Source organism: Oncorhynchus keta, unplaced genomic scaffold, assembly GCF_023373465.1.
Source record: "Oncorhynchus keta strain PuntledgeMale-10-30-2019 unplaced genomic scaffold, Oket_V2 Un_scaffold_8588_pilon_pilon, whole genome shotgun sequence".
Classification (NCBI taxonomy): domain Eukaryota; kingdom Metazoa; phylum Chordata; class Actinopteri; order Salmoniformes; family Salmonidae; genus Oncorhynchus; species Oncorhynchus keta.
This window is the reverse complement of record NW_026291009.1, coordinates 184,321-211,903: the sequence shown is the minus strand read 5'-3', so window position 1 is coordinate 211,903 and position 27,583 is coordinate 184,321. Positions and strand designations below refer to the sequence as shown.

Genomic DNA, 27,583 nt, shown 5'->3' with positions numbered 1-27,583 from the left:
TCTTGACCAATCATTTGGTTGTTACTAATGTGCCCTCACATAACTCATTATCAAGGAGAAGCACTGATAAGGGATGTTGACATATGTCATCCGTCATTGGTCGTTCTCCAAAATGGCTTCATCTTATCATTGACATTGACCAATGACATGAGTCATTTTTTGGGGGTGATTTTCAACAACATACAATATATAAGCATTGGATGATCACGTCACATATGTTAGAGGTCATGACACTACAGCACAAAACAACATTTTTATACAAACAAATATATATTTGTTTGAATTTAACATTTATTTAACGAGGCAAGTCAGTTCAGAACAAATTCTTATTTACAATGACGGCCTAGAAACAGTGGTTTAGCTGCCTTGTTCAGGGGCAGAACAACATATGTTTACCTTGTCAGCTCGGGGATTCGATCTAGCAACCTTTTGGTTTGCTGGCCCATCTCTCTTACCACTAGGCTACCTGCTGGTTACTGGCCCATAGCTCTAACCACTAGGCAACCTGCTGGTTACTGGCCCATAGCTCTAACCACTAGGCTACCTGCTGGTTACTGGCCCATCGCTCTAACCACTAGGCTACTTGCTGGTTACTTGCCCATTGCTCTAACCACTAGGCTACTTGCTGGTTACTTGCCCATCGCTCTAACCACTAGGCTACTTGCTGGTTACTTGCCCATCGCTCTAACCACTAGGCTACTTGCTGGTTACTGGCCCATCGCTCTAACCACTAGGCTACTTGCTGGTTACTGGCCCATCGCTCTAACCACTAGGCTACTTGCTGGTTACTTGCCCATCGCTCTAACCACTAGGCTACTTGCTGGTTACTGGCCCATCCCTCTAACCACTAGGCTACTTGCTGGTTACTGGCCCATCGCTCTAACCACTAGGCTACTTGCTGGTTACTGGCCCATCGCTATAACCACTAGGCTACCTGCCGCCCACAAATAAACAATGGAAGTATTTACATACTGTCAGAAGTCATTATTAGAACACACAAAGTGATATTCGAACATTGGAGAACGTAGGGAGTTTACAAGTTCTTGATGACACACTGGTGATGAGAAATCAACAAAGATTTCTGATAGAATAAACCATGATGGCTTGTCTTTCACATCTAGATCAACATGTCCTACATCAACAGGAATTTTAAACAGCTCCATGATACAAGTCAACCACTGGTTACCTTTTCTGCTCTTGTTCCCCCTCTTCTGCTGGACACTACACTAATGCTCCCTGGACCTTGACTATGGATGTTTCTTTCAGCCCTGAGGATTACGTAGATTTTAGGTCCCCTCTACCCCCGGATCTGGAGAAGCCTGACTGTGCCAGAGTATTTGAGCTCCCATATAGTATCCACGGTTTCCAGCATCTCCGGGTGAGTTGAAGGGGAAAGCAAACCCGCTTGTTAATGCGATTGCACATACTTGTCTGGATCTGTGCCATATATGTCTATGTTTTCCAGGGCGTGCAGGAACAGGTGAACCTCACATCTCCTCTGCTCTCTAAAGAGGACCCCATTTTTGGCTCCCTGTCCCACAAACTGGGCCGCAGCATGGACGAGGTGGGCCATCGCATCCAGCAGGGCCTGCTGAGGGTACGTTGCGCTCTATCGCCACTCTTCACCCTCACATACGGCCGCATGGGATTACTTTGAACTTTTATGCACTGATTTGTTCAATGTTATAAATGGACAGTCACTGTTTTAATAGTGTTCTGGTTTGACTTTCATATAGTTCACTTCTGATGACCTGTTTGTTGTGTTGTCCAGAACTCCTCATCCTGGGTGCTGTATAACCTGGCGTCGTTCTACTGGAGGATAAAGAATGAGCCCAGTCGGGCGGTGGACTGTGTGATCCGGGCCCTGCACTTCTCACCCAGGTACGAACAAAGGACAACTCAGCCCCTGGCTTCAGCTTGTCAGGCATCAGGGTCATGTTCATTAGGACACATGATGTAAAGCACTTTGCAATGGAAAACTAAATGAGCCTTTCTTATTGGACTAGTCCTAGTATTCCATAATGTTGTCTTCCCGTTGGTGGCCAATGAACATGTCCCAGCTATGGTTATTCAACATTCAAACAGTGGATCATATAAGAGTTTTAAGTCCCATTCTCGTTGTCTGTTGTGTATCCAGGCAGCACAAGGACCTGGCCCTGGTGAACATGGCCAACATCCTGCATCGGGCCCACTTCTCGGCTGACGCTGCCATCGTGGCTCACACTGCCCTGGATTTGACCTCTGACCTTCTCACCAGCCACTACACCCTGGGCAACATCTACGCAGTGAGTTACAGCACCACTAGTAGATGCACTGAATACAACCCAAGAGATAACACGTTAAAGAGATTCCACTTGTTTCCAAGTTGGTTCCTGATGGAATACACACAAGACAGACAAAACCACAGAAAGCTCGCTGTACGACGTCATCATCTGGTTTCATCAACAGTTGCAGCTCTATCATTCCCATTGAGGCACCATTCTACATCATGTGTAGTGAAACGGTACTAGCATCTATCAAGAGAACAGCAGGGGTCCAAGCACTGACCCTTGAGGAACACCAAAGTCAGTTTTTAGGGATGTCTAATGACGATAAAGAAAGTAGGCATTAGGTGATTTAAACCAAATGGAGACTTTAAATAGAACACGAGGTTCTGCAACATTTGTTTCCACTATGTTTTAACATTTCTGGAGGGATGTTGACGTAGAGTTGTGTTGGTTTTTGTTCACATACAGTCTGCTTTTAATATTTTCACTACATCGACACTTACAGTAGGATGATACACTTACAGTAGGATGATACAGGAGGCTTATACACTGACAGGAGGCTTATACACTGACAGGAGGCTTATACACTGACAGGAGGCTTATACACTGACAGGAGGCTTATACACTGACAGGAGGCTGATACACTGACAGGAGGCTTATACACTGACAGGAGGCTTATACACTTGACAGGAGGCTTATACACTGACAGGAGGCTTATACACTGACAGGAGGCTTATACACTGACAGGAGGCTTATACACTGACAGGAGGCTTATACACTGACAGGAGGCTTATACACTGACAGGAGGCTTATACACTGACAGGAGGCTTATACACTGACAGGAGGCTTATACACTGACAGGAGGCTTATACACTGACAGGAGGCTTATACACTGACAGGAGGCTTATACACTGACAGGAGGCTTATACACTGACAGGAAGGAGGCTTATACACTGACAGGAAGGAGGCTTATACACTGACAGGAAGGAGGCTTATACACTGACAGGAAGGAGGCTTATACACTGACAGGAAGGAGGCTTATACACTGACAGGAAGGAGGCTTATACACTGACAGGAAGGAGGCTTATACACTGACAGGAAGGAGGCTTATACACTGACAGGAAGGAGGCTTATACACTGACAGGAAGGAGGCTTATACACTGACAGGAAGGAGGCTTATACACTGACAGGAAGGAGGCTTATACACTGACAGGAAGGAGGCTTATACACTGACAGGAAGGAGGCTTATACACTGACAGGAAGGAGGCTTATACACTGACAGGAAGGAGGCTTATACACTGACAGGAAGGAGGCTTATACACTGACAGGAAGGAGGCTTATACACTGACAGGAAGGAGGCTTATACACTGACAGGAAGGAGGCTTATACACTGACAGGAAGGAGGCTTATACACTGACAGGAAGGAGGCTTATACACTGACAGGAAGGAGGCTTATACACTGACAGGAAGGAGGCTTATACACTGACAGGAAGGAGGCTTATACACTGACAGGAGGCTTATACACTGACAGGAGGCTTATACACTGACAGGAGGCTTATACACTGACAGGAGGCTTATACACTGACAGGAGGACACTGGCTTATACACTGACAGGAGGAGGCTTATACACTGACAGGAAGGAGGCTTATACACTGACAGGAAGGCTTATACACTGACAGGAAGGCTTATACACTGACAGGAAGGAGGCTGATACACTGACAGGAAGGAGGCTTATACACTGACAGGAAGGAGGCTTATACACTGACAGGAAGGAGGCTTATACACTGACAGGAAGGAGGCTTATACACTGACAGGAAGGAGGCTGATACACTGACAGGAAGGAGGCTTATACACTGACAGGAAGGAGGCTTATACACTGACAGGAAGGAGGCTTATACACTGACAGGAAGGAGGCTTATACACTGACAGGAAGGAGGCTTATACACTGACAGGAAGGAGGCTTATACACTGACAGGAAGGAGGCTTATACACTGACAGGAAGGAGGCTTATACACTGACAGGAAGGAGGCTTATACACTGACAGGAAGGGAGCTTATACACTGACAGGAAGGAGGCTGATACACTGACACTGGAGGCTTATACACTGACACTGGGCTGATACACTGACAGGAGGCTGATACACTGACAGGAAGGAGGCTGATACACTGACAGGAAGGCTGACATACACTGACACTGGGATGATACACTGACAGGAGGCTTATACACTGACAGGAATACACTGACACTGAGGCTGATACACTGACAGGAAGGAGGCATACACTGACACTGAAGGCACTGACAGGAAGGAGGCTTATACACTGACAGGAAGGAGGCTTATACACTGACACTGGGATACACTGACACTGGGCTGATACACTGACAGGGCTGATACACTGACACTGGGGGCTGATACACTGGACAGGGCTGATACACTGACACTAGGCTGATACACTGGAGGCTGATACACTGACAGGAGGCTGATACACTGACACTGGGCACTGATACACTGACACTGGGCTGATACACTGACACTGGGGCTGATACACTGACACTGGCTGATACACTGACACTGGGCTGATACACTTGACACTGGGCTGATACACGACACTAGGCTGATACACTGACACGAGGCTGATCACTGACACGAGGCTGATCACTGACACGGGGCTGATCACTGACACTGGGCTGATCACTGACACTGGGCTGATCACTGACACTGGGCTGATACACTTGACACTGGGCTGATACACTTGACACTGGGCTGATACACTTGACACTGGGCTGATACACTTGACACTGGGCTGATACACTTGACACTGGGCTGATACACTTGACACTGGGCTGATACACTTGACACTGACACTGGCTGATACACTTGACACTGGGCTGATACACTTGACACTGGGCTGATACACTTGACACTGGGCTGATACACTTGACACTGGGCTGATACACTTGACACTGGGCTGATACACTTGACACTGGGCTGATACACTTGACACTGGGCTGATACACTGACACTAGGCTGATACACTAGGATGATACACGAGGCTGATACACTTGACACTGGGCTGATACACTTGACACTGGGCTGATACACTTGACACTGGGCTGATACACTTGACACTGGGCTGATACACTTGACACTGGGCTGATACACTTGACACTGGGCTGATACACTTGACACTGGGATGATACACTTGACACTGGGATGATACACTTGACACTGGGATGATACACTGACACTGGCTGATACACTGACACTGGGCTGATACACTGACACTGGGATGATACACTGATACACTTGAGGGCTGATACACTGACACACTTGACAGGCTGATACACTTGACACTGGGCTGATACACTTGACACTGGGCTGATACACTTGACACTGGGCTGATACACTTGACACTGGGCTGATACACTTGACACTGGGCTGATACACTTGACACTGGGCTGATACACTTGACACTGGGCTGATACACTTGACACTGGGCTGATACACTTGACACTGGGCTGATACACTTGACACTGGGCTGATACACTGACACTAGGCTGATACACGAGGCTGATACACTTGACACTGGGCTGATACACTTGACACTGGGCTGATACACTTGACACTGGGCTGATACACTGACACTGGGATGATACACTGACACTAGGATGATACACTGACACTGGGCTGATACACTTGACACTGGGCTGATACACTTGACACTGGGCTGATACACTTGACACTGGGCTGATACACTGACACTGGGCTGATACACTTGACACTGGGCTGATACACTTGACACTGGGCTGATACACTTGACACTGGGCTGATACACTTGACACTGGGCTGATACACTTGACACTGGGCTGATACACTTGACACTGGGCTGATACACTGAGGCTGATACACTGACACTAGGCTGATACACTGACACTAGGCTGATACACTTGACACTGGCTGATACACTACACTGACACTGCTGATACACTTGACACTGGGCTGATACACTGACACTGAGGCTGATACACTGACACTAGGCTGATACACTGACACTGGGCTGATACACTTGACACTAGGCTGATACACGACACTGATACACTTGACACGAGGCTGATACACTGACACTGGGCTGATACACTGACACTGGGCTGATACACTTGACACTGGCTGATACACTGATACACTGACACTGGGCTGATACACTGACACTGGGCTGATACACTTGACACTGGGCTGATACACTTGACACTGGGCTGATACACTTGACACTGGGCTGATACACTTGACACTGGGCTGATACACTTGACACTGGACACTAGGCTGATACACTGACACGAGGCTGATACACTGACACTAGGATGATACACGAGGCTGATACACTGACACGAGGCTGATACACTTGACACTGGGATGATACACTGACACTGGCTGGGCTGATACACTTGACACGAGGCTGATACACTGACACTGGGCTGATACACTGACACTAGGATGATACACTGACACGAGGCTGATACACTGACACTAGGCTGATACACGAGGCTGATACACTTGACACGGGGCTGATACACTGACACGAGGCTGATACACTGACACGAGGCTGATACACTGACACGAGGCTGATACACTGACACGAGGCTGATACACTGACACGAGGCTGATACACTGACACGAGGCTGATACACTGACACTGGGCTGATACACTGACACTAGGCTGATACACTGACACTAGGCTGATACACTTGACACGAGGCTGATACACTGACACGAGGCTGATACACTGACACGAGGCTGATACACTGACACGAGGCTGATACACTGACACTAGGCTGATACACTGACACTAGGATGATACACTGACACTAGGATGATACACTGACACTAGGATTTTTTACAAAACTGGAGTATAGCAATAATTTATCCAACAGTTATGCAGTGAATATGGATGTAGGATGTTACTGCAATGCTTGTTGGCATGGTTTTCTTCAGGTGCTCAGGAAGTGTATTGTCAATGTTACCGGCCCTGACCTTCAGTTCTCTCTCCATTTATACTAGAGGAGTGAATCATCTCTAATAGATTATTTATCTCTGTCTGTCTCTACCTCCTGTCCTCTATCCTCTTTGTCTTTAGATGCTGGGGGAGTATAACCACTCAGTGCTGTGCTATGAGCAGGCTCTCCAGGCCCAGCTGGGCTTTGAGCAGGCCCTGAGGAGGAAGCACGCCGTCCTCTGTCAGCAGAAACTGGAGCAGCGCCTGGAGGCCCAACACAGGTAAAGGCACAGTGCCTCACTGCTCATGGTGTGGTTAGGTTCATAGAGAGTGAGGAACCTTTTTTAAGGGGATTTGATGGGATGGGAAGTATTGTTGTGGACACAGACTTCCTCTTTATGTGGCACAGGTTACAATGCTGAAAATACCCTGAGTCGACAAAATATTATGAACACCTGCTCTTTCCATGACAGACCGACCAGGGGAATCCAGGTGAAAGCTGTGATCCCTTATTGATGTCACTTGTTAAATCCACTTCAATCAGTGTAGATGAAGGAGAGGAGACAGGTAAAAGAAGGATTTTTAAGCCTTGTGACAGTTCCGACATGGATTGTGTATGTGTGCCATTGATGGTAAAGACAAAAGATTGAAGGGCCTTTGTGTCAAGAACTGCAATGCTGCTGTGTTTTTCACGCCCAACAGTTTCCTGTGTGTATACAGAATGGTCCACCACCCAAAGGACATCTAGCCAACTTGACACAACTGTGGGAAGCATTGGAGTCAACATGGGTCAGCATCCCTGTGGAATGCTTTCAACACCTTGTAGAGTCCATGACCCGACGAATTGAGTCTGTTCTGAGGGCAACGGGAGCCACTCAATATTAGGAAGGTGTTCTTAATGTTTTGTACACTCGGTGTATAACAGCACAGTGACCTGTCAGTAGGCCTCGGGCTAGCTATATGTGATCTGTCACACCCCCCAGGTCTCTGCAGCGCACGCTGAACGAGCTGAAGGAATACCAGAAACAGCATGACCACTACCTGCGTCAGCAGGAGGCCCTGGACAAATACAAGCTGCTGCAGGAAGAGCAGATCCTCCGCAACATCATCCACGAGACCCAGATGGCCAAGGAGGCACAGCTGGGTGAGATGCTATACACACACACACACTCGCACACAATATATACACACACTCGCACGCAATATATACTCACTCACACACACACACTCGCACGCTATATACACACACTCGCACGCTATATACACACACACACACTCGCACGCTATATACACACTCGCACGCTATATACACACACACACACACACACTCGCACGCTATATACACACACACACACACACACACACACACACTCGCACGCTATATACACACACACACACACACTCGCACGCTATATACACACACGCTATATACACACACACACACACTCGCACGCTATATACACACACACACACACACACACACGCACGCTATATACACACACACACACTCGCACGCTATATACACACACACACACACACTCGCACGCTATATACACACACACACACTCGCACGCTATATACACACACACACACTCGCACGCTATATACACACACACACACTCGCACGCTATATACACACACACACACTCGCACGCTATATACACACACACACTCGCACGCTATATGCACACACACACACTCGCACGCGATATACACACAATCGCACGCTAATATGCACACACACACTCGCACGCTATATGCACACACACACTCGCACGCTATATGCACACACACACTCGCACGCTATATACACACACACACTCGCACGCTATATACACACACACACTCGCACGCGATATACACACACTCGCACGCAATATATACACACACACTCGCACGCAATATACACACACACAGTGTATATGGCTGAGCAGCCATCGTTCATCCATATACTTACATGAACATATTCTCATTCACCCCTTTAGATTGTGTGTATTAGGTAGTTGTTGGGGGGGGATTGTTAGATGACTTGTTAGATATTACTGCACTGTCGGAACTAGAACCTCAAGCATTTCGCTACACTCGCATTAACATCTGCTAACCATGTGCATGACCAATAACATTTGATTTGAGTTTTATATAAATAAATATGTCAATTTAGAGCTGGTCAGTTAATTCAATATATACTTGGTAAACATAAAATAGTGCATCAATAATGAGTTGTTTTTGTTCAGGCAACCACCAGATGTGTCGTCTGGGCCAACAACAGAGCAGCCTGTTCTGCCCCTTGGACCTGCCGGTGCGTTATCACCGTGGAGACCTGTTTGAGCACGTCCACCACATCCAGTTTGGAGAGGAGGTCTCTGTGGCGGGCAGCGTTGCTCTGGTGTCGGAGCCCAGCACCAACCAGACCACCAGCTCACACCTCCACCCCTCTGTGTCCGGAGACCCTGAGCCTGCAGCCCTCTGGGGCCACCAGGCCTCCCCCACCGAAGTGAGTTCAGACTGTGTGTGTGTGTTTGGCAGGATTTATTAGTGTGTGTGTGGATAGTGGGCTTTGTGCTGTGTTGGCAGGACAGTCTAAAGTTTCTGTGGCGCTTACTGCGTGTGTTTTGTCTGTAGGACATTCAGAGGCTGCTGTGGCCTCGGAGGGCAGACTGTGCTGATGAGTTTCCTGTCATCCCCCCCGCCCACCTACTACCCACCTTCTACCTCCCACCTGAGACACAGGGCCCCAGGTTAGTGTGTTAGACACTGTGCCCCAGGTTAGTGTGTTAGACACTGGACCCCAGGTTAGAGTGTTAGACACTGTGCCCCGGGTTAGCGTGTTAGACACTGTGCCCCGGGTTAGCGTGTTAGACACTGTGCCCCGGGTTAGCGTGTTAGACACTGTGCCCCGGGTTAGCGTGTTAGACACTGTGCCCCGGGTTAGCGTGTTAGACACTGTGCCCCGGGTTAGCGTGTTAGACACTGTGCCCCGGGTTAGCGTGTTAGACACTGTGCCCCGGGTTAGCGTGTTAGACACTGTGCCCCGGGTTAGCGTGTTAGACACTGTGCCCCGGGTTAGCGTGTTAGACACTGTGCCCCGGGTTAGCGTGTTAGACACTGTGCCCCGGGTTAGCGTGTTAGACACTGGGCCCCGGGTTAGCGTGTTAGACACTGGGCCCCGGGTTAGCGTGTTAGACACTGGGCCCCGGGTTAGCGTGTTAGACACTGGGCCCCGGGTTAGCGTGTTAGACACTGGGCCCCGGGTTAGCGTGTTAGACACTGGGCCCCGGGTTAGCGTGTTAGACACTGGGCCCCGGGTTAGCGTGTTAGACACTGGGCCCCGGGTTAGCGTGTTAGACACTGGGCCCGGGTTAGCGTGTTAGACACTGGGCCCCGGGTTAGCGTGTTAGACACTGGGCCCCGGGTTAGCGTGTTAGACACTGGGCCCCGGGTTAGCGTGTTAGACACTGGGCCCCGGGTTAGCGTGTTAGACACTGGGCCCCGGGTTAGCGTGTTAGACACTGGGCCCCGGGTTAGCGTGTTAGACACTGGGCCCCGGGTTAGCGTGTTAGACACAGGGCCCCGGGTTAGCGTGTTAGACACTGGGCCCCGGGTTAGCGTGTTAGACACTGGGCCCCGGGTTAGCGTGTTAGACACTGGGCCCCGGGTTAGCGTGTTAGACACTGGGCCCCGGGTTAGCGTGTTAGACACTGGGCCCCGGGTTAGCGTGTTACACTGGGCCCACTGGGCCCCGGGTTAGCGTGTTAGACACTGGGCCCCGGGTTAGCGTGTTAGACACTGGGCCCCGGGTTAGCGTTAGTGTTAGACACTGGGCCCCGGGTTAGCGTGTTAGACACTGGGCCCCGGGTTAGCGTGTTAGACACTGGGCCCCGGGTTAGCGTGTTAGGGCCCCGGGTTACACACTGGGCCCCGGGTGTTAGCGTGTTAGACACTGGGCCCCGGGTTAGCGTGTTAGACACTGGGCCCCGGGTTAGCGTGTTAGACACTGGGCCCCGGGTTAGCGTGTTAGACACTGGGCCCCGGGTTAGCGTGTTAGACACTGGGCCCCGGGTTAGCGTGTTAGACACTGGGTTAGCGTGTTAGACACTGGGCCCCGGGTTAGCGTGTTAGACACTGGGCCCCGGGTTAGCGGGCCCCGGTGTTAGACACTGGGCCCCGGGTTAGCGTGTTAGACACTGGGCCCCGGGTTAGCGTGTTTAGACACACTGGGCCCCGGGTTAGCGTGTTAGTGGGCCCCGGGTTAGCGTGTTAGACACTGGGCCCCGGGTTAGCGTGTTAGACACTGGGGGCCCCGGGTTAGCGTGTTAGACACTGGGCCCCCCGGGTTAGCGGTTAGTTAGCGTGTTAGACACTGGGCCCCGGGTTAGCGTGTTAGACACTGGGCCCCGGGTTAGCGTGTTAGACACTGGGCCCCGGGTTAGCGTGTTAGACACTGGGCCCCGGGTTAGCGTGTTAGACACTGGGCCCCGGGTTAGCGTGTTAGACACTGGGCCTCGGGTTTGTGTGTGCTACCTTTTTGTGCCTGTTTCTAACATGGTGCGTGTTGTATCTTGAAGCTGTGTGTGTGCTGGTCGACTGTGTTGACTCGTAGAGCCTCTTCCTCAGCATGGTTTGTGTAACGTGATGTATGATATGACATTCATGTATTTGCTGACCTCACTGATGTGTGTTCAGCCTCCAGACGGTGCTGTACGGTACCGGACCCCCTCCATCCTCCCTGGCTTCTCCAGACTGTGGCCCTGTGCTCCAGCCCCCTCCAGCTGACCTGCCTGCCTCTGTGGACTGGACCTTGGAGGACAAGGAGCTGCCAGACCCTCACGCCACCCAGGTCAGTGTGTGTATTGGATAGGTGGTCTGTAACATCAACATATTTTAGAGACTGGGCTTTGGATTCAATACAATACCATCTTTATTAATCCATTTTACAGAGACAACAGAAATGTGTTTTCTGTCACAGTACCCATCTTCACCACTGGGAGCACCACTGGAGCAGGGTTGAAGTGTGTCACTGTGCTGATCCTGTGTGTGTGTGTGTGTGTGTGTGTGTGTGTGTGTGTGTGTGTGTGTGTGTGGGTACAGGTACTGCTGTCTCGCAGCAGAGGTTGGAGTTTGGAGCAGGCTGGTGCCAGCATAGCCCAAGCCATGAAGAAGGTGAGCGCCGTAGAACAGAGAAACGTCGTTTCATATCAGAAATATCCTCCACTACTGTCCTGAGAAATGCGATGGCTTTGGGCTGTTCTGTCAGAATAAACAGCCTTCCACAGTTGTAATAGGAAATGATCCGTCTTCAGACAGTGTACATCCTCCTCTCCTCCAGGATAGCGCCCCTGGCTGGTTGCTCCAGAACGAGGCGGCGTTGTTCTGGCGGGCGAAGGGTAACGGTACCAGCTCGCTGCAGTGTCTGCGCCACTCCCTGGCCTCGGCTCCGCCCACCCAGCGCCACCTGCCCCTCGTCAACGCTGCCAATCTGCTTCTGCGCCACGGCCTCAGCGCCCACGCACACACTCTGCTGGAGGACGCCCTGGCACTCAACGCCTCTGAGGTACACACACTTTTAACTACTTTATTTAAATCCACAAATCACATTACATTCGAGAAGGATTGAAACAATTCAAAGGTCTTTGTGTGCGTGGCCACTTAAGGATACAGAAAGCACCTTGTTCTCCAAACAGCCAGGCGACCCACAGCTGTCAAAGAGCAGTTCCTAGCCCTCTGCTTTGCTCCAGTCTTAGGCAGGCCTGCAGGCCACGCACTGTTAGGTGTTGTACCTGGCTGAGACTGCCAAATATCAGGACTACTAAAAGCTTGCAGCTATATCTGAGGCTGTTCTAGTAGGATACGATCGACTGGTATTTCAGCAATGGTCTGCTCCACGTAACAATCAAATCACACTCTGCTGGAGGACACCTTGGTTCTCAACACCTCCGAGGTGTACACACACACACACACACACACACACACACACACACTCCTTTTCTTACATTCATATTCCTGTTCTTGCATGACATATATCCCGAGTGGCGCAGCGGTCTAAGGGACTGCTTCTCGGCGCAAAAGGCGTCACTACAGTCCCTGGTTCGAATACAGGCTGTATCACATCCGGCCGTGATTGGGAGTCCCATAGGGTGGCGCACAATTGGCCCAGCGTCGTCCGGGTTTGGCCGTGGTAGGCCGCCATTGTAAATAAGAATTTGTTCTTATTTGACTTGCCTAGTTAAATAAAGGTTCAATTAAACCAGTTTTAAAGTGTCATACAGCACCTTTAGGAGTTGTCCAGTGTTCTCTAATGGGATGTTATGTAATGATATCCACAGTGTTCTCTAATGGGATGTTATGTAATGATGTCCACAGTGTTCTCTAATGGGATGTTATGTAATGATATCCACAGTGTTCTCTAATGGGATGTTATGTAATGATATCCACAGTGTTCTCTAATGGGATGTTATGTAATGATATCCACAGTGTTCTCTAATGGGATGTTATGTAATGATATCCACAGTGTTCTCTAATGGGATGTTATGTAATGATGTCCACAGTGTTCTCTAATGGGATGTTATGTAATGATATCCACAGTGTTCTCTAATGGGATGTTATGTAATGATATCCACAGTGTTCTCTAATGGGATGTTATGTAATGATATCCACAGTGTTCTCTAATGGGATGTTATGTAATGATGTCCACAGTGTTCTCTAATGGGATGTTATGTAATGATATCCACAGTGTTCTCTAATGGGATGTTATGTAATGATATCCACAGTGTTCTCTAATGGGATGTTATGTAATGATGTCCACAGTGTTCTCTAATGGGATGTTATGTAATGATGTCCACAGTGTTCTCTAATGGGATGTTATGTAATGATGTCCACAGTGTTCTCTAATGGGATGTTATGTAATGATGTCCACAGTGTTCTCTAATGGGATGTTATGTAATGATGTCCACAGTGTTCTCTAATGGGATGTTGTATAATGATATCCACAGTGTTCTCTAATGGGATGTTATGTAATGATATCCACAGTGTTCTCTAATGGGATGTTATATAATGATATCCACAGTATGGTCCCAATGGGATGTTATGTAATGATATCCACAGTATGGTCCCAATGGGATGTTATGTAATGATATCCACAGTGTTCTCTAATGGGATGTTATGTTATGATATCCACAGTGTTCTCTAATGGGATGTTACGTAATGATATCCACAGTGTTCTCTAATGGGATGTTATGTAATGATATCCACAGTGTTCTCTAATGGGATGTTATGTAATGATGTCCACAGTGTTCTCTAATGGGATGTTATGTAATGATATCCACAGTGTTCTCTAATGGGATGTTATGTAATGATGTCCACAGTGTTCTCTAATGGGATGTTATGTAATGATGTCCACAGTGTTCTCTAATGGGATGTTATGTAATGATGTCCACAGTGTTCTCTAATGGGATGTTATGTAATGATATCCACAGTGTTCTCTAATGGGATGTTATGTAATGATATCCACAGTGTTCTCTAATGGGATGTTATGTAATGATGTCCACAGTGTTCTCTAATGGGATGTTATGTAATGATATCCACAGTGTTCTCTAATGGGATGTTATGTAATGATATCCACAGTGTTCTCTAATGGGATGTTATGTAATGATGTCCACAGTGTTCTCTAATGGGATGTTATGTAATGATATCCACAGTGTTCTCTAATGGGATGTTATGTAATGATGTCCACAGTGTTCTCTAATGGGATGTTATGTAATGATATCCACAGTGTTCTCTAATGGGATGTTATGTAATGATGTCCACAGTGTTCTCTAATGGGATGTTATGTAATGATGTCCACAGTGTCCCAATGGGATGTTATGTAATGATATCCACAGTATGGTCCTAATGGGATGTTATGTAATGATGTCCACAGTGTTCTCTAATGGGATGTTATGTAATGATGTCCACTGTGTTCTCTAATGGGATGTTATGTAATGATGTCCACAGTGTTCTCTAATGGGATGTTATGTAATGATGTCCACTGTGTTCTCTAATGGGATGTTATGTAATGATGTCCACAGTGTTCTCTAATGGGATGTTATGTAATGATATCCACAGTGTTCTCTAATGGGATGTTATGTAATGATGTCCACAGTGTTCTCTAATGGGATGTTATGTAATGATATCCACAGTGTTCTCTAATGGGATGTTATGTTCTCTAATGGGATGTTATGTAATGATGTCCACAGTGTTCTCTAATGGGATGTTATGTAATGATATCCACAGTGTTCTCTAATGGGATGTTATGTAATGATATCCACAAGTGTTCTCTAATGGGATGTTATGTAATGATATCCACAGTGTTCTCTAATGGGATGTTATGTAATGATGTCCACAGTGTTCTCTAATGGGATGTTATGTAATGATATCCACAGTGTTCTCTAATGGGATGTTATGTAATGATGTCCACAGTGTTCTCTAACGGGATGTTATGTAATGATATCCACAGTGTTCTCTAATGGGATGTTATGTAATGATATCCACAGTGTTCTCTAATGGGATGTTACGTAATGATATCCACAGTGTTCTCTAATGGGATGTTACGTAATGATGTCCACAGTGTTCTCTAATGGGATGTTATGTAATGATATCCACAGTGTTCTCTAATGGGATGTTATGTAATGATATCCACAGTGTTCTCTAATGGGATGTTATGTAATGATATCCACAGTATGGTCCCAATGGTATGTTACGTAATGATATCCACAAGTGTTCTCTAATGGGATGTTATGTAATGATATCCACAAGTGTTCTCTAATGGGATGTTATGTAATGATATCCACAGTGTTCTCTAATGGGATGTTATGTAATGATATCCACAGTGTTCTCTAATGGGATGTTATGTAATGATATCCACAGTGTTCTCTAATGGGATGTTTTATAATGATGTCTACAGTGTTCTCTAATGGGATGTTAGTAATGATGTCCACAGTGTTCTCTAATGGGATGTTATGTTATGATGTCCACAGTGTTCTCTAATGGGATGTTATGTAATGATGTCCACAGTGTTCTCTAATGGGATGTTATGTAATGATGTCCACAGTGTTCTCTAATGGGATGTTATGTAATGATGTCCACAGTGTTCTCTAATGGGATGTTATGTAATGATATCCACAGTGTTCTCTAATGGGATGTTATGTAATGATATCCACAGTGTTCTCTAATGGGATGTTATGTAATGATGTCCACAGTGTTCTCTAATGGGATGTTATGTAATGATGTCCACAGTGTTCTCTAATGGGATGTTATGTAAGGATATCCACGGAATGGTCCTAATCCACAGTATGGTCCCAATGGGATGTTATATAATGACATCCACAGTGTTCTCTAATGGGATGTTATGTAATGATATCCACAGTGTTCTCTAATGGGATGTTTTATAATGATGTCTACAGTGTTCTCTAATGGGATGTTATGTAATGATGTCCACAGTGTTCTCTAATGGGATGTTATGTAATGATATCCACAGTGTTCTCTAATGGGATGTTTTATAATGATGTCTACAGTGTTCTCTAATGGGATGTTATGTAATGATGTCCACAGTGTTCTCTAATGGGATGTTATGTAATGATGTCCACAGTGTTCTCTAATGGGATGTTATGTAATGATGTCCACAGTGTTCTCTAATGGGATGTTATGTAATGATGTCCACAGTGTTCTCTAATGGGATGTTGTATAATGATGTCCACAGTGTTCTCTAATGGGATGTTGTATAATGATATCCACAGTGTTCTCTAATGGGATGTTATGTAATGATATCCACAGTGTTCTCTAATGGGATGTTATATAATGATATCCACAGTATGGTCCCAATGGGATGTTATATAATGACATCCACAGTGTTCTCTAATGGGATGTTATATAATGATATCCACAGTATGGTCCCAATGGGATGTTATATAGTGATATCCATTCTAATGACTCTGTTTCCCTGCTCTCCTCTGGTCCCCTGGCAGCCCCACACTCTCCTGAGCCTGGTGAGCGTGAATCTGGCCCAGGGCAACGTGACGGGCGCCCTGGACCTGTTCCGCCAGACCCTGGCTCTCTCTGCCAGTTGTGCCCAGTGCCGTGCCAGCCTGCCCCTTCTACGATGCCTGCAGTTCTACCCCTTCCTCTACAACCTGCAGCGCTCACCATGTCCGCGTGAGTGCCCCGGTTCACCTCTCATGCCATACTTTATTGTCCATTGTTGTGGAAATTAATTTGGGAGGCCTGGGATAAGTGGTACTTGGCTTATTTTATTGTCAGTACCAACCTTCCCCTTTTGACCTCTGTCTGTCTTGTGTAAGGGGTGACAGTGTTGTAAATTCAAACTTTGACCTCTGTCTGACTATCTTGTCTAAAGGCTTTAATATTAATCAGGTGATCAGCTGTAGTATTGGAGATAGACCTGGAATCTATCTGCAGTCCACCCTCTGATTTTCGCTCTCTCGCACTCTCTCTCTTTCTGTCTCTCTCTTTCTGTGTCTCTCACTTTCTCTGTGTCTCTGTGTTTCTCTCTAGAATGTGGAGAAAAGAGGAAAGTGTTTTAAGTGGAGAAATGTTCCTCTCAATAATTGAAGCTGTTAAAAATAGTCCAGCTGCTGCTGCTTTTAAAAAAGTCTATATTTGCCAATCAGACGCCAACCCTCTCACCATGTTTAGAACCTCCACACACACACTTTCTATGTAGAGGTGAAAAGGTGCAGGGTTACAAGAGAGACCCATCTCCACTAGGAGGTCCTGTTCTGGTTTCTGTATGTGTTGCTTGAACGTCATGCACATGGTTGGAAGGCCAGTGTAGTGGAGAAAGTGTGTGTGTGTGCTGATGGTTTTAGTGTGTGTGTGCTGATGGTTTTAGTGTGTGTGTGTGCTGATGGTTTTAGTGTGTGTGTGTGCTGATGGTTTTAGTGTGTGTGTGTGCTGATGGTTTTAGTGTGTGTGTGCTGATGGTTTTAGTGTGTGTGTGTGCTGATGGGTTTAGTGTGTGTGTGTGCTGATGGTTTTAGTGTGTGTGTGTGCTGATGGTTTTAGTGTGTGTGTGTGCTGATGGTTTTAGTGTGTGTGCGTGCTGATGGGTTTAGTGTGTCTGTGCTGATGGGTTTAGTGTGTGTGTGTGTCAACAGAGGGTGCTTTGTGTGTCGGTGAGGAGGATGTGACTCTACATCTAGATGAATGGGAGGCTGGCAGTAGACAGAAGCAGCAGGAGGACCCCACCACCACGGCTGCCCAGGCTCTGCCTGTCTCCACAGTGGAGGAAGCCCTCCTGTTTGAGAGTAAGACCCTTGTGATTTGGACTATGACTGTATGAAATCAAATGAACAGAACTGTTTGTGGAGTTATGCACACTCAGATTCTCAAACATCTGGGTCCTGTTCATTAGGGCACTGTAGCAAAACGTTTTGAAACAGAAAAACTACAGATGTCATGTTAACCCCTCCCTGTTTCTGTCCGTTGTCTTCCTGTTTGGTACCTAATGAACAGGACCCTGCCTTTCTGTTTGTAACAGAGGTGGTGCTGGACAGTAACGGCTCTGGAGAAGCAAGCCAACAGCCCGGAGGAGGAGAGAGGGATGAGGAGGAGTGGCAGCTGAAGGAGGAGCTGATGGGGGCCTTCGAGGGGGCTCTGGACGTAGGGGGCAAGCGGGGCGACCTGAGGGGCATCCGCGTGCTGAAGAACGACCGGGTGATGGGAGCGGGCCGGAGCGGAGGAGGGCCCTGCTTCGGGAACTGTGAGGATGACGAGGGGGCTGAGTGGGTAGGTGTCCTGTCCTGAGTAACTACCATGATGTAATATAGAGACAGACAGGGGGCTGAGTGGGTAGGTGTCCTGTCCTGAGTAACTACCATGATGTAATATAGAGACAGACAGGGGTCTGAGTGGGTAGGTGTCCTGTCCTGAGTAACTACCATGATGTAATATAGAGACAGACAGGGGGCTGAGTGGGTAGGTGTCCTGTCCTGAGTAACTACCATGATGTAATATAGAGACAGACAGGGGGCTGAGTGGGTAGGTGTCCTGTCCTGAGTAACTACCATGATGTAATATAGAGACAGACAGGGGGCTGAGTGGTACATGTCCTGTCCTGAGTAACTACCATGATGTAATATAGAGACAGACAGGGGGCTGAGTGGTACATGTCCTGTCCTGAGTAACTACCATGATGTATATAAAGTTCTGTCCAAACAGTAGCCAGGCCCCAGCCCAACATCCCCCCACCTCTCTGTGTTCCTGGTCCTCCACAGATCACATTCCAGGTGAAGCGTGTGAGGAAGCCCAAGGCGGACAGCCCTGAGGTCTGGGGCAGTGCTGAGGACACCCTGCAGGGGGAGACACTGCTCCCTGGAGGCCACTCTGTTCTGGAGATCAGCGGCCCCACCATCCCGTCCCCCGGGCCCTCAGGTAATTAACAGCCTGCATGCTCACAGACAAACTCACACTGACAATCTCAATTGTATTTACTTGACTCCTCGTGTCCTCTCGCCGCCTCCTCAAAACCCATTGGAGAAGAAGGCCAGTTGGGAAGGACCTCTGACTTTAACATCCAATGGATTCTGAGAAGGATGCGAGGAATCAAGGAAATACAATTTGAGATTCTCCCATAAAGACAGTTCTCTTAGTCATCATCATTGAACCATATTAAGAAAGTGTGTGTGTGTGTGCGCGCGCAGGGCGATGGAGGGACTATACCGGTCTGGGCTGGCCGGGGCCAGAGGAGTGCCAGAGAACACGCAGGGTAGACCTCACCACCGTGGCCAGTACCTGGCTGGCCGTGTCTGCCAAGAACATCGAGTCAGTACCAACCTTCCCCTTTGACCTCTCTCTGTCTTGTGTAAGGGGTTAGGACAGTGTTGTAAATTCAACCTTTGAACTCTGTCTGGTTATCTCATAGATAACTATATATAGTGTGTGTGTGACAGTGGTTTCCCAACCCTCCCCTGGGGAATCTACCTCCCAGTCCACATTGTTCCAACCCTTCCCTGGGGAATCTACCTCCCGGTCCACATTGTTCCAACCCTCCCCTGGGGAATCTACCTCCCGGTCCACATTGTTCCAACCCTCCCCTGGGGAATCTGCCTCCCGGTCCACATTGTTCCAACCCTCCCCTGGGGAATCTACCTCCCAGTCCACATTGTTCCAACCCTCCCCTGGGGAATCTACCTCCCAGTCCACATTGTTCCAACCCTCCCCTGGGGAATCTACCTCCCAGTCCACATTGTTCCAACCCTCCCCTGGGGAATCTACCTCCGGTCCACATTGAATCTACCTCCCGGTCCACATTGTTCCAACCCTCCCCTGGGGAATCTACCTCCCGGTCCACATTGTTCCAACCCTCCCTGGGGAATCTACCTCCCAGGTCCACATTGTTCCAACCCTCCCCTGGGGAATCTACCTCCCGGTCCACATTGTTCCAACCAACCCTCCCCTGGGGAATCTACCTCCCGGTCCACATTGTTCCAACCCTCCCCTGGGGAATCTACCTCCCGGTCCACATTGTTCCAACCCTCCCCTGGGGAATCTACCTCCCGGTCCACATTGTTCCAACCCTCCCCTGGGGAATCTACCTCCCGGTCCACATTGTTCCAACCTCCCCTGGGGAATCTACCTCCCGGTCCACATTGTTCCAACCCTCCCCTGGGGAATCTCCCGGTCCACATTGTTCCAACCTCCCAGTCCACATTGTTCCAACCCCCCTCCCTCCCAGTCCACATTGTTCCAACCCTCCCTGGGGAATCTACCTCCCGGTCCACATTGTTCCAACCCTCCCCTGGGGAATCTACCTCCCGGTCCACATTGTCCAACCCTCCCCTGGGGAATCTGCCTCCCAGTCCACATTGTTCCAACCCTCCCCTGGGGAATCTACCTCCCAGTCCACATTGTTCCAACCCTCCCCTGGGGAATCTACCTCCCAGTCCACATTGTTCCAACCCCTCCCGGTCCACATGGGGAATCTGCCTCCCGGTCCACATTGTTCCAACCCTCCCCTGGGGAATCTACCTCCCGGTCCACATTGTTCCAACCCTCCCCTGGGGAATCTACCTCCCGGTCCACATTGTTCCAACCCTCCCCTGGGGAATCTACCTCCCGGTCCACATTGTTCCAACCCTCCCCTGGGGAATCTACCTCCCGGTCCACATTGTTCCAACCCTCCCCTGGGGAATCTACCTCCCGGTCCACATTGTTCCAACCCTCCCCTGGGGAATCTACCTCCCGGTCCACATTGTTCCAACCCTCCCCTGGGGAATCTACCTCCCGGTCCACATTGTTCCAACCCTCCCCTGGGGAATCTACCTCCCGGTCCACATTGTTCCAACCCTCCCCTGGGGAATCTACCTCCCGGTCCACATTGTTCCAACCCTCCCCTGGGGAATCTACCTCCCGGTCCACATTGTTCCAACCCTCCCCTGGGAATCTACCTCCCGGTCCACATTGTTCCAACCCTGCACCGACAGCTGATTCAACTAAGTATTAAACTAGTCAAATGTTGACTGCCACTGAAGTCAGTTGGGATTCACTTTATTAGGACTTAAAGGGATAGTTGGAGATTTAAACTCTTTTTTTAAATGTATATTTACACTGTTAAGATGAACTCTTGGATACCACTTGTATGTCTCTGTGGCGTATGAAGCACGGTCGTGTCTGGAGCCATTGCTCACTAGCCCAGTGACAGGAAGTCTACTGTAGCAACTAGCATAAAACTACCTTCAACTTCCTCCAAACTGAACACATAACATTGGTAACCATGACTTCATCTGACTCTGGGGAAGGAGATAGTTCAACATTTTGGCAAAATAAATATCTTCTTAACATCCAAAGCCACTTTTTAATTAGAAAAATGTCTAAAATTCTATTTCCCCCCCTGTTCTCTCGTTTCCCCGCTGTTCTCTCGTTTCCCCCCTCCCCCCTGTTCTCTCGTTTCCCCCCCTCCCCCGCTGTTCTCTCGTTTCCCCCTCCCCCGCTGTTCTCTCGTTTCTCCCACTCCCCCGCTGTTCTCTCGTTTCCCCCACTCCCCCGCTGTTCTCTCGTTTCCCCACTCCCCCGCTGTTCTCTCGTTTCCCCCGCTGTTCTCTCGTTTCCCCCGCTGTTCTCTTTCCCCCTGTTTCCCCCCTCCCCGCTGTTCTCTCGTTTCCCCCTCTTGTTCTCTCGTTTCCCCCGCTGTTCTCTCGTTTCCCCCGCTGTTCTCTCGTTTCCCCCGCTGTTCTCTCGTTTCCCCCGCTGTTCTCTCGTTTCCCCCGCTGTTCTCTCGTTTTCCGTTTCCCCCCCCTGTTCTCTCGTTTCCCCCTCCCCCTGTTCTCTCTTTCCCCCGCTGTTCTCTCGTTCCCCTCCCCCGCTGTTCTCTCGTTTCCCCCGCTGTTCTCTCGTTTCCCCCGCTGTTCTCTCGTTTCCCCCGCTGTTCTCTCGTTTCCCGCTGTTCTCTCGTTTCCCCCGCTGTTCTCTCGTTTCCCCCGCTGTTCTCTCGTTTCCCCCGCTGTTCTCTCGTTTCCCCCGCTGTTCTCTCGTTTCCCCGCTGTTCTCGTTTCCCCGCTGTTCTCTCGTTTCCCCTGTTCTCTCGTTTCCCCCGCTGTCTCTCGTTTCCCCGCTGTTCTCTCGTTTCCCCCCCTCTTCTCTCGTTTCCCCCGCTGTTCTCTCGTTTCCCCCGCTGTTCTCTCGTTTCCCCCCTCCCCCGCTGTTCTCTCGTTTCCCCCCCTCCCTCCGCAGCATCACGGAACACATAGACTTTACCACTCCACTCCAGGAGCCTGCGGTGGAGCCATTGTGCAACGCCAACCTGGCTGCCAGCATGCACACCCTGGACCACCTGGCTGGCGTGGCCAACCGCGCCGCCATCCACTACACCGGAGAGAGTCAACTCAGAGAGGTAGGGGACAGAGCGAGTCAACTCAGAGAGGCAGGGGACAGAGAGAGTCAACTCAGAGAGGGAGGGGGCAGAGAGAATCAACTCAGAGAGGGAGGGGGCAGAGAGAGTCAACTCAGAGAGGGAGGGGACAGAGAGAATCAACTCAGAGAGGGAGGGGGCAGAGAGAATCAACTCAGAGAGGGAGGGGACAGAGAGAATCAACTCAGAGAGGGAGGGGACAGAGAGAATCAACTCAGAGAGGGAGGGGACAGAGAGAATCAACTCAGAGAGGGAGGGGACAGAGAGAATCAACTCAGAGAGGGAGGGGACAGAGAGAGTCAACTCAGAGAGGGAGGGGGCAGAGAGAGTCAACTCAGAGAGGGAGGGGACAGAGAGAATCAACTCAGAGAGGGAGGGGACAGAGAGAATCAACTCAGAGAGGGAGGGGACAGAGAGAGTCAACTCAGAGAGGTAGGGGACAGAGCGAGTCAACTCAGAGAGGGAGGGGACAGAGAGAGTCAACTCAGAGAGGGAGGGGACAGAGAGAGTCAACTCAGAGAGGGAGGGGACAGAGAGAGTCAACTCAGAGAGGGAGGGGACAGAGAGAGTCAACTCAGAGAGGGAGGGGACAGAGAGAGTCAACTCAGAGAGGGAGGGGACAGAGAGAGTCAACTCAGAGAGGGAGGGGACAGAGAGAATCAACTCAGAGAGGTAGGGGACAGAGAGAATCAACTCGGAGAGGGAGGGGACAGAGAGAATCAACTCAGAGAGGGAGGGGACAGAGAGAATCAACTCAGAGAGGGAGGGGACAGAGAGAATCAACTCAGAGAGGGGGGGACAGAGAGAATCAACTCAGAGAGGGAGGGGACAGAGAGAGTCAACTCAGAGAGGGAGGGGACAGAGAGAGGAGAGGGAGGGGACAGAGAGAATCAACTCGGAGAGGGAGGGGACAGAGAGAGTCAACTCGTAGAGGTAGGGGACAGAGAGAGTCAACTCGTAGAGGTAGGGGACAGAGAGAGTCAACTCGTAGAGGTAGGGGACAGAGAGAGTCAACTCGTAGAGGTAGGGGACAGAGAGAGTCAACTCGTAGAGGTAGGGGACAGAGAGAGTCAACTCGTAGAGGTAGGGGACAGAGAGAGTCAACTCGTAGAGGTAGGGGACAGAGAGAGTCAACTCGTAGAGGTAGGGGGCAGAGAGAGTCAACTCAGAGAGGTAGGGGGCAGAGAGAGTCTACTCAAGAGAGGTAGGGGACAGAGAGAGTCTACTCAGAGAGGTAGGGGACAGAGAGAGTCTACTCAAGAGAGGTAGGGGACAGAGAGAGTCTACTCAAGAGAGGGAGGGGGCAGAGAGAGTCTACTCAAGAGAGGGAGGGGGCAGAGAGAGTCTACTCAAGAGAGGGAGGGGGCAGAGAGAGTCTACTCAAGAGAGGGAGGGGGCAGAGAGAGTCTACTCTGAGAGGGAGGGGGCAGAGAGAGTCTACTCTGAGAGGGAGGGGGCAGAGAGAGTCTACTCTGAGAGGGAGGGGGCAGAGAGAGTCTACTCTGAGAGGGAGGGGGCAGAGAGAGTCTACTCTGAGAGGTAGGGGACAGTCTCTCACATCTCACCAGTCTTTATCATTTCACTGTTCTGCCATGATCCTCAACCGGATTTCCGTTTGTCATTCAGGTTCTACAGAATCTGGGCAAAGATAAGTTCTCCCCTCAGTCCTTTGAGCAGGTGGGCACGCGCATCGCCAAGGTCTTGGAGAAGGTAGGTGTTTGTGGAGGTGGCAGCTGCCCTTCGGGCTATTCTACAACCCTGTATCACCCAAATCACAGCATCTTCCGGCAGTATAAAGATCAATAAAATCCTGCAGACAAATGAAAGTATCTCCTCTCCTGAGCAGAACCAGACATCTTGGGTCTTGTCCAGCATGTCTGCTCTCTACTGGAGGGTGAAGGGTCAGGGCAAGAGGGCCATCGACTGCCTACGCCAAGCCCTCCACTACGCCCCGCACCACATGAAGGTAACATGGACTGAGACTTGCCCAATAATAACACACAAGTTTGTTTTCCTTTGCAAAACATCTTTCTGCGAACTGCTGAACATGACCCTGTGCTTTAGGGCTGTGTGATAATTCAGTATCTCTCTCTCCTTCCCGCCCTCCCTCTCAGGATGTACCTCTGATCAGCCTGGCCAACATCTTCCAGAACGCGCGGCTGTGGGAGGACGCTCTGACCGTGGCCCGCATGGCTGTGGAGATCGCCCCACACTTCGTTGTCAACCACTTCACCCTCGCCAACGTCTACATCGCCATGGTGAGCCCACCACCATGGGAACAGACCAGCATTGTTGTCATGGCCTGGCCATGAGTCGCCTGGTTCAGGGTCTGTCGTCTGGTTCTGTGGTTCATGTCTGTCTGGTTCATTGGTCTCTGGTTCATGGTCTGTCGTCTGGTTCATTGTTTCAGGGTCTGTCTGGTTCATTGGTCTGCCGCTGGTTGGTTCATTGTCTGGTTCAGGGTCTGCCGTCTGGTTCAGGGTCTGCCGTCTGGTTCAGGGTCTGCCGTCTGGTTCAGGGTCTGCCGTTGGTTCAGGGTCTGCCGTCTGGTTCAGGGTCTGCCGTCTGGTTCAGGGTCTGCCGTCTGGTTCAGGGTCTGCCGTCTGGTTCAGGGTCTGCCGTCCGTCTGCCGTCTGGTTCTGCCGTCTGGTTCAGGGTCTGCCGTCTGGTTCAGGGTCTGCCGTCTGGTTCAGGGTCTGCCGCCTTCAGGGTCTGCCGTCTGGTTCAGGGTCTGCCGCCTGGTTCAGGGTCTGCCGTCTGGTTCAGGGTCTGCCGTCGGGTCTGGTTCAGGGTCTGTCTGGTTCGGGTCTGGTTCAGGGTCTGCCGTCTGGTTCAGGGTCTGCCGTCTGGTTCATTGTCTGCCGTCTGGTTCAGGTCTGCCGTCTGGGTTCATGGTCTGCCGGGTTCAGGGTCTGCCGTCTGGTTCAGGGTCTGCCGCCTGGTTCATTGGGTCTGTCTGGTTCAGGGTCTGCCGCCGGGTTCAGGGTCTGCCGTCTGGTTCATTGTCTGCCGTCTGGTTCAGGGTCTGCCGTCTGGTTCAGGGTCTGCCGTTTCAGGGTCTGCCGTCTGGTTCAGGGTCTGTCTCTGCCGTCTTCAGGGTCTGCCGTCGGGTTCATGGTCTGCCGTCTGGTTCAGGGTCTGCCGTCTGGTTCATTGTCTGCCGTCTGGTTCAGGGTCTGCCGTCTGGTTCAGGGTCTGCCGTCTGGTTCAGGGTCTGCCAGGGTCTGCCGTCTGGGTTCAGGGTCTGCCGTCTGGGTCTGCCGTCTGGTTCAGGGTCTGCCGTCGGGTTCAGGGTCTGCCTGGTTCAGGGTCTGCCGTCTGCCGTCTGGTTCAGGGTCTGCCGTTGGGTCTGCCGTCTGGTTCAGGGTCTGCCGTCTGGTTCATTGTCTGCCGTCTGGTTTCAGGGTCTGCCGTCTGGTTCAGGGTCTGCCGGTCTGGTTCAGGGTCTGCCGCCGGGTTCAGGGTCTGCCGTCGGGTTCAGGGTCTGCCGTCTGGTTCAGGGTCTGCCGTCTGGGTTCAGGGTCTGCCGTCTGGTTCAGGGTCTGCCGCCTGGTTCAGGGTCTGCCGTCCTGGTTCAGGGTCTGCCGCCTGGTTCAGGGTCTGGTTCAGGGTCTGCCGCCTGGGTTCAGGGTCTGCCGTCTGGTTCAGGGTCTGCCGTCTGGTTCAGGGTCTGCCGTCTGGTTCAGGGTCTGTCTGGGTCTGTCGTCTGGTTCATTGTCTGCCGTCTGGTTCATTGTCTGTCGTCTGGTTCATTGTCTGTCGTCTGGTTCATTGTCTGTCGTCTGGTTCATTGTCTGTCGTCTGGTTCATTGTCTGTCGTCTGGTTCATTGTCTGTCGTCTGGTTCATTGTCTGTCGTCTGGTTCATTGTCTGTCGTCTGGTTCATTGTCTGTCGTCTGGTTCATTGTCTGCCGTCTGGTTCATTGTCTGTCGTCTGGTTCAGGGTCTGCCGTCGGGTTCAGGGTCTGCCGTCGGGTTCAGGGTCTGCCGCCTGGTCTGCCGTCTGGTTCAGGGTCTGCCGTCTGGTTCAGGGTCTGCCGTCGGGTTCAGGGTCTGCCGTCTGGTTCAGGGTCTGCCGTCGGTTCAGGGTCTGCCGTCCTGGGTTCAGGGTCTGCCGTCGGGTTCAGGGTCTGCCGTCTGGTTCAGGGTGGCCGTTTCAGGGTCTGCCGCCTGGTTCAGGGTCTGCCGTCTGGTTCTGCCGGGTCAGGGTCTGCCGTTCAGGGTCTGCCGCCAGGGTCTGGGTTCATTGTCTGTCGTCTGGTTCAGGGTCTGCCGTCTGGTTCAGGGTCTGCCGTCGGGTTCAGGGTCTGCCGTCTGGTTCAGGGTCTGCCGTCTGGTTCAGGGTCTGCCGTCTGGTTCAGGGTCTGCCGTCTGGTTCAGGGTCTGCCGTCTGGTTCAGGGTCTGCCGTCTGGTTCAGGGTCTGCCGTCT

The 27,583-nt window shown here is 50.3% G+C and overlaps 1 protein-coding gene and 1 long non-coding RNA gene across 3 annotated transcripts in view; one reads left to right on the top strand and one right to left on the bottom strand.

Annotated features, from left to right (window-relative positions):
• ttc17 (tetratricopeptide repeat domain 17) overlaps positions 1–27,583 on the top strand; it is a 30,082-nt gene that overhangs the window by 1,777 nt on the left and 722 nt on the right. The window contains exons 4-23 of the mRNA XM_052517586.1: positions 1,267–1,378; positions 1,466–1,597; positions 1,772–1,881; positions 2,138–2,285; positions 7,397–7,536; positions 8,239–8,399; positions 9,490–9,749; positions 9,878–9,993; positions 11,939–12,092; positions 12,344–12,415; positions 12,582–12,806; positions 17,254–17,440; positions 18,403–18,552; positions 18,786–19,033; positions 19,522–19,678; positions 19,948–20,068; positions 22,976–23,135; positions 24,780–24,863; positions 25,000–25,119; positions 25,268–25,411. Of these exons, the coding sequence (XP_052373546.1) occupies positions 1,267–1,378; positions 1,466–1,597; positions 1,772–1,881; positions 2,138–2,285; positions 7,397–7,536; positions 8,239–8,399; positions 9,490–9,749; positions 9,878–9,993; positions 11,939–12,092; positions 12,344–12,415; positions 12,582–12,806; positions 17,254–17,440; positions 18,403–18,552; positions 18,786–19,033; positions 19,522–19,678; positions 19,948–20,068; positions 22,976–23,135; positions 24,780–24,863; positions 25,000–25,119; positions 25,268–25,411 (3,001 nt within the window). The remainder of the gene's footprint in view (positions 1–1,266; positions 1,379–1,465; positions 1,598–1,771; positions 1,882–2,137; positions 2,286–7,396; positions 7,537–8,238; positions 8,400–9,489; positions 9,750–9,877; positions 9,994–11,938; positions 12,093–12,343; positions 12,416–12,581; positions 12,807–17,253; positions 17,441–18,402; positions 18,553–18,785; positions 19,034–19,521; positions 19,679–19,947; positions 20,069–22,975; positions 23,136–24,779; positions 24,864–24,999; positions 25,120–25,267; positions 25,412–27,583) is intronic.
• LOC127929607 (uncharacterized) lies at positions 20,251–21,675 on the bottom strand. Of its 2 annotated transcripts, none has more exons than XR_008135417.1 (3): positions 21,256–21,675; positions 20,716–20,864; positions 20,251–20,311 (listed from the first exon to the last, which is right to left on the bottom strand). It is a non-coding gene; the product is annotated as an uncharacterized LOC127929607 (long non-coding RNA). The 2 variants fall into 2 exon arrangements; XR_008135418.1 differs by lacking the exon at positions 20,251–20,311 and adding an exon at positions 20,537–20,585.